At 46.4% G+C, this 6792-nt stretch overlaps 1 protein-coding gene across 1 annotated transcript; it reads left to right on the forward strand.

The window, feature by feature from the left end:
• Positions 1-293: 293 nt before the first annotated feature.
• On the forward strand, positions 294-4807 carry LOC144168020 (solute carrier family 22 member 7-like). The gene is made up of 3 exons (XM_077697114.1): positions 294-683; positions 3527-4202; positions 4389-4807. The coding sequence occupies exons 1-3, from the start codon at positions 294-296 to the stop codon at positions 4805-4807; spliced, it is 1485 nt and encodes a 494-aa protein (XP_077553240.1).
• Positions 4808-6792: the final 1985 nt, after the last annotated feature.

The following is a 6792-nucleotide window of genomic DNA, read 5'->3' on the forward strand; positions in this document are numbered from 1 at the left end:
CTGTATACACATTGCTGAATTCTGGAATTTTATTATTGTCCGGACGTGTTCTAATCTGATATATTCCTGCCGAAGGCAGTAATGACCCATTTTGCTCACGTGCACGTAGCCCGGCATGAAAAAACTACTCTTGTCTTTCAGAGCCCCAGCAAGCCCTAAAATATCATCACACCACCTCCATCATCATCATTATCACCATTGCGCGTGTCCACGCGAAGACGAAGCCCGAGCTCCACGGTACTGGGCCAGCCTCTCAGAATCTAGCCCGCTCAACACCGCCGAAATACGAAAACATGGACCGCTCCCCGAACACCGCTGCAGAACCGCAGAAGACATCACCCGCTGCTCCGCTACCCGGGGTACCAGATCCGCCCTCTGCACTGCCAGCCGTCCTTCCTGGCTTCGCAGTCCAGGACTCTTGGTCCGCCATCCAGGATAGTCTGTACGTCATCCTTCAGCATGGCCCTTATCAGCGCCGTGTCCTTACGTGCGGCGTGCTGTCCTCGTTCGGTGTGCTGCTGTACGCCATGTCGTATTCTTTGCTCGGCCGGGAGGTGGACCACTGGTGCAGTCCTCCCGACTACTTGGCTGCACTGTCCGCTGCCCAGTGGAAGAACCGCTCCATTCCACTCCAGGAGGACGCGAGCTTCAGCAAGTGCACCATGTACGACCCGCCATTCATGGTAATGATAACTCCACTCCCTTTACTAGACACAAACTGTACCGGAGTAGTCTATTTACTAGTTGTGAAATCGTTTATAAAGATATTGCCATCATTGACTAAATGTGAGAAAACAGAGATTGGTTTGCGAAAGCTGTAAAGCGGAGCTCTGCTAATCTAGGTTCCGTCGAAAACTGCGTGTGTCCACAGGGCGTGTAGAAAAAAGTAACTTCGACAAAAGTAAATATTGTGGCACGGCAAATGCTCTGTAACTTTCAATGTGTGGAGTATATCCCGGAACAAATTTTAATGTAATTGACCATTAGGACGGCTGTACTATATAAGCAGAGTTTAATTTGCCTGTCATAGTTTGCAGTGAAGTTGTAAACGTTACTGTATCCCTATCTGCTGTCAATACATGGCTTCTACGGAGGGAGTGTAGTTACAAGAAACGGCTGTAATTCTTGTTTTATCTTTAGTATCCTGAAACGAACTATACCACACTTGGCCGCTAAGGCGGCTCTAGATTCCGCCCTGTTTAATATACTTTTTATTATTACGAATTTAACAGTGAAGTGTACACATTGTTACATTAAAGGCTACAGCAATGGTAATTGACCAGTCACCTGCATGGCGTATGTGCGAGGGAACGGTGAAATCTGCCGTTGACTGGCAGGAAAAGAAAAAAGAAAATCATGCGTGCCACCAGCTGACTGCTGACCTGCCTCGTTCCCGCTTCACGACTGGCCTGTCGCAGACCTTGTAAACAAAGACATTCGCATTCGTTACCGCCGTAGCAATATTGCGGAATGGTCGCCTGCTGCGGATGCATTGACTTCTACGGGGAGGAAATAAGTGGCGGCTAGGACGACTCTACCGTTACGACGAGTTTAATTGACTTGTTATATTTACTAACAGTGAAGTTGCACAAGTTAGAGAATTCTTATCGGCTGTCAATTGATGGCCGTGTACGCGCGGTGTCGGAACAATTTTTCAAGTGCACAGCACTTAATGAGTTCGCCTTGTCGTCGTGGCTCGGTAACAGACGATGCCAACGACTGTCGGAATCAGGCGGCGCTGTGAGATAACGGACCCAAGAAGAGCCTGATGAATCGTCATTAGGGTGTCCCGCTGATGCTTCAAAAACCGAGCGGTTTAAATAGTCATAACCGTTCGAATCTCGTGAACCCCTGGAGCTCGCCATACATCTCCCCGTTGTTCAGTGCAAAGAGAACTGCTGGTATATTTCGAGCGAAATCTGTGTATATAACCGGCACCCTCGCGTTCATTTAGTTAGGAACGCTCGTTGGGTTGGTTTTTACGATAGTAAGCGGAAAATGCGGCTGGGGAAGAAAAAACTGGCAGTGTCGAAATGCCGCATAAAGGCTTGAACCGCGCGAGGCAAGAATGGCGTTTTCGAGATGACGCAGTATGGCTGTAGCCGTTCAAGAAAAATAGTACGCGTTCGCAATGACGCAAAACAGCTCCAGCATACGAAATTAGAGCAAGCACAAAAAGAACAGAAATCTCGCTGGCACAGTTTCATGCAGGGGGCGCTCGAGCTCTGCGGAGGGTGTATTTTATTTATTAATTGGTACTGCAGGCCAATATTTAGGCGAATGCAGGAGGGGCAACAATACAAAAAAGACTAACCAAACCAGAGTAGCATCGTCACAGACAATGCAGGAGGCACATTAAATACATTATGATTCATGAAAATACATCACATAGTACAAGAAAAGACGGCAAATCACTTCATAACCCTACTACAGTACTAAGCGAAAAACTTTGCCGGATTCACACCCACCTGACGGTAGCGAATTCCACTCTGACACTGTGCGTAGGAAAAAGCTGTTTTTAAAAGCAGTTGTGCGATCGAAAATTGGTGTTAGAGCGCGCTTATCACTGTGTGGCTTGAGGTCCCGGCAGTCAGGGGTGTCACAATTAGGAGAGGACTGTTTTCAACTTGCCAGTTACACAATTATGTAAGAATGAGATTCCACTCATTTTCCTCTGTGCTTCTAATGTTGGAATATCAAGTGTCATCAAAGATGTTGGAGAATCACACCTCTTATATTTTGAAAAAAAAATCTTACCGCCTTTTTTGTATATTTTCTATCTGGTTGGAACCTTTTTTAGTAATACTGTCCGAGAAAAGTGGGCATATTCAAGTTTTGGACGTATACATACGTTATATACGAGAAGCTTTGTAGTTTCTGGGCCATTTTTTAATCTTATTTTTAGGAACCAAAGCTTTCGTAGGGCGGATTTTGAGATATCAGACGTGTGTTCGGACCAGGTGAGCTTATTTGTAAATATGGTCAGCTTATTTACAAATAAAATGTTGTCTTAAATAATCTATTATATTTCATTTTATTATTATAGTAATCACATTAATATTCAGTTAGACAAATAAACAGTCCAATAAATATTCTAATGTCCTGAATATGTCAAATTACATTCTTAATTGAACCCATTGTGCATGTGCATTGCTACCCGAATAGTATGCGGCACAACACTGAGAGTCACTCGCACTGTCCGTCGAAACCAGCTCTGCTGATTGCAGCCTGCGGAATTCGGTACGCACCATCCATATGAATGATTTTGCTGGCTAAAGTAACAAGTGAGGGATGTTTTAACTCTTTTCCAAACAAGTATTTGTCACAAGTACTTTGTAAATCCGGCTTGTGAATGGATACCAGTCACAGAAATAACCCAAATAAATTCGGAATGGCTTGTGATAATTTGATGTACTGGTTACTGCTACATTTTTTCTACGTTATAGCTATTTCATTGGCGAGAAAAGGAAAACGAGACAATTCCGGAATGCTTATGCGGGTGGTTTGATTCCGCCTTTTCACGCAGGAAGGTAAGCGGAACGGCAGCACAGTGGTATCCTGTGACCGGTGGGACTACGACATCGTCGATCGAAGAGACAGCATCGTTAGCAGGTTCAACCTGGTCTGCGATCGCCAGTACCTATACGGGCTGTCCTTCGTGGCCGCCATCTTAGAAAACGCAGTGTTTTCGCCTCTGGCTGGCTTCGTCTCCGATCGTTTCGGCAGGAAGCCCGTGATCATAGTTTGCTCTTTCACGTGGCTCATCGCTGCCATCGGCAACAGTGTCGCTGAGACGTACGCAATGTTCGTCACCACCCGAGTGCTCGCCTGCACGGCCTGCAACTCGACCTTTACCCTGATTTTCATACTATTGTACGAGGTCACCGGAAACGCGAGTCGCTGGCTCTTTACAATCCTCGATACGGCCGTGGCGGGGACGTTCGGTCCACCGTTCGTGCACGTCATGTCCGGCCTGGAGCCGCGTTGGGAGTTGAGCCAGGGCGTTCTCCTCGTTCCAACAGTGCTCACGGTCCTCTGGTGCTGTCTTCTCAGTGAATCCCCCGCCTGGCTTCTTGTCAGATGGGATCTACAGCGAGCACAGGCTGGCGCCCTGGAAGCGGCCCTTGTGAACGGGGTAAGCCTGCCCAAGGCCAAGGCCACGTTCTTGGCGATCGCCAACCAGATGCAGAAGATTGCGCTGAGTCAGACATCAACTACGGGTTCATCCCTCGCCCAGGAGCGAACCTTTAAACTGAACACTACTCAACGCAAAGCGGCTGCAGCCTTTTTTACCAGATTTACTCTCAATGCGATCTACTTTGGTATGGTGGCCACTGAGGAGCTCTCTGGTATGAGTTGGCAGCTTGTCGATGTTTTTGCGACCACAGCCTACTATGGCGCTATCTGCGTGGCCGTAAACAACTACGGCCCGAAAAATGCGGCTCTGATCGCCCTGGGCGTGGTCTTCATGCTCGCCGCGTCAAAGACCCTTGCCATTGTGTTGGGCAGTCAGGATGTGCAGTCCATCCTGCAGGCCGGTACGATGATTGCCGTGTCTGCGGCGGGGAGCGTTGTTCTGTTCTACACGGCGGAAATGTTCCCTACGGATGGGCGCAGCGTAGGCATCAGCATGGCTCTCTTCTTTGGCTCCTCCGGAACACTGTGCGCCATTTTTGTGAAGACGCTTAGCGGTGAGCACGCGAAACTGGTGCTCAGCTTGCTTGCTGCGTTGATGGTTTCGCTCAGCATTGCGGCAATCCAGTGGCTCCCGGAAGTACTCATCGAGAAGCCCCCGAAAAGAGACTGAGTCACGAAGAGCGAACAGGAGAGAAAGGAAGCCCTTGTGGCGTCTCTGGGATCTCCGAAAAGAACTCCTTCGCTCCAACTAAGCACCGGGCCATCCTCTAGGCAGAAAGAGCCTACCGGTCGAACCCCACCGATTGTGCCCTCGGTGTCTGAAACGACGTCGAAGACACCTCGGAAATCATGGAAGCGACGACCGTTTGAAAACAGTTTGTTTCCTCCTGCCATAACCCCTTAGCCTTGATAAGTAGTTGTGTAGTTATCCCTCGCACGACGCCACCAGACAAATCACCTCAGTGATTACTTTTTTACTGCTCCTTTTTGCGTTTTTGTTCCACCATAGCCTGGTAAAATTGTTCTATCCACAGCGTGCAGAACTTTTATTGCGTTTTAGCGCCCTTTACGGAATTTGTTCAATGCGCAGTGACGGAGTTATGAATTTGTTGCCAAATTGCGCTGGTGGTCACCGAGATTACTGCGAAACTGCTTCTTCATCATTTTTGGGCGACTTTTTGAGAACCTAACCATGTGTGTTATCGTGACTTTAGTTTGTGCTTTGTTGGATTGCTCTGGAAATCTGTGAAGCAAGAAAAAGTGTAAAATCTCGCCATGATGAGAATACATGTGCTTCGACTACAAAGTGCTGGTTTCGACGTTTCGCCACTCGCACTGTTCAAATTCACACTGCTGATAACCACCTTAGAGATGCACGAAGTGACCGCGGCATAGTTGCAGTGTTGTGTACGTTGTTCATGTGGGTTTTGTCGTATGCTGTAATCAATACGAGTCGTATTTTTGTTTGAAAAGATGAAACTCAAACATAACGCCTGGACTTGATGATAGGCGTTTTTACTGCGACAATACGAAATTTCTTGAAGAACGAAAAATACGAAAAATAATTTCTTGAAGAATAAAAATCTTTTTCTCAATCCAGAACAATCCCTTCCTGTGTTTCTCCCTGCAGCGCGTTTAACAATGCACTGAATGCAATTTTAGCGAAGTTGCCCTACATCCGGCGAAGTCCGGATAGGGCAGTATACCAAGAGATATAACATATGTCGAGTATTGGTACTTGTCATAAGGAGTTTCTTCGACGTGGAGTTTTAGGCAATTAAGAATATCCGTCTGCTGTCAATACATGAGCTTTAGTGAAGTATTTTGGGTGCGCTTCTGTATTTTGGGTCCGCTTCTGTTCAATGTTTACATAAATGATATCATTAACGTAAGTAAGGAGGCTTAATATATCATATATGGCGATGACAGCAGTATTTTTCTCTCTTCCCCTGACGTATACCAATTGGCTAGTGCTGCAAACCGGGTCCTGACATCCTTAACGAAATGGTCATCCAGTAATTCCTTGAGAGTAAACTAACTGAAGACAAGAGCTGTGATCTTTCATGCAAAAGGAAAGCAAGTAATAAACCCACCAGCCCTTTACCTAGGGGACACCCTTATTGAATACGTAGAAAAGTTCTGTTCTCTTGAAGTCATGTTCACACCCACTTTGTCGTGGGACGACCATGTAACCCAGACATGTGCGAAGCTTTCTGGGGTAATTGGCCTCACATTCCGGAACAAAGACCTGTGCATGTGCAAACAAAACTTCTGTTGGATTATGCGTTTTTTTACTGTAGTCTCAATTACTGTTTTTTGGTGTGGGGCAGCACTACATTGTCAAATATATTAAAACTAGAAACTTTGCAAAAGCGCATGCTCCGCACAATTTGCAACGCATCATACGACGCTCCAACCCGGCCAATTTATCTAAAATATAATATTGTACCTGTTCACCGTTTCCTAAATTACAGGTTCGCATGTTTCTGTAAAAGAGCTACGCAAAGAAATGATAATTTTTTTTCAGCCTTGTTGCACTCCAGCCACATGACACACCTTATGCCACAAGAAATCCCCACACTTTCGTGGTGCCCCGATGCAGAACGAATTATGGGTTTTATATGCTAAGATATGTTTTGCCTAAATTTCTGAACA

This window comes from Haemaphysalis longicornis, unplaced genomic scaffold (assembly GCF_048455015.1).
Source record: "Haemaphysalis longicornis isolate Haplotype H1 unplaced genomic scaffold, Haemaphysalis longicornis Haplotype H1 scaffold_2, whole genome shotgun sequence".
Taxonomy (NCBI): Eukaryota; Metazoa; Arthropoda; class Arachnida; order Ixodida; family Ixodidae; genus Haemaphysalis; species Haemaphysalis longicornis.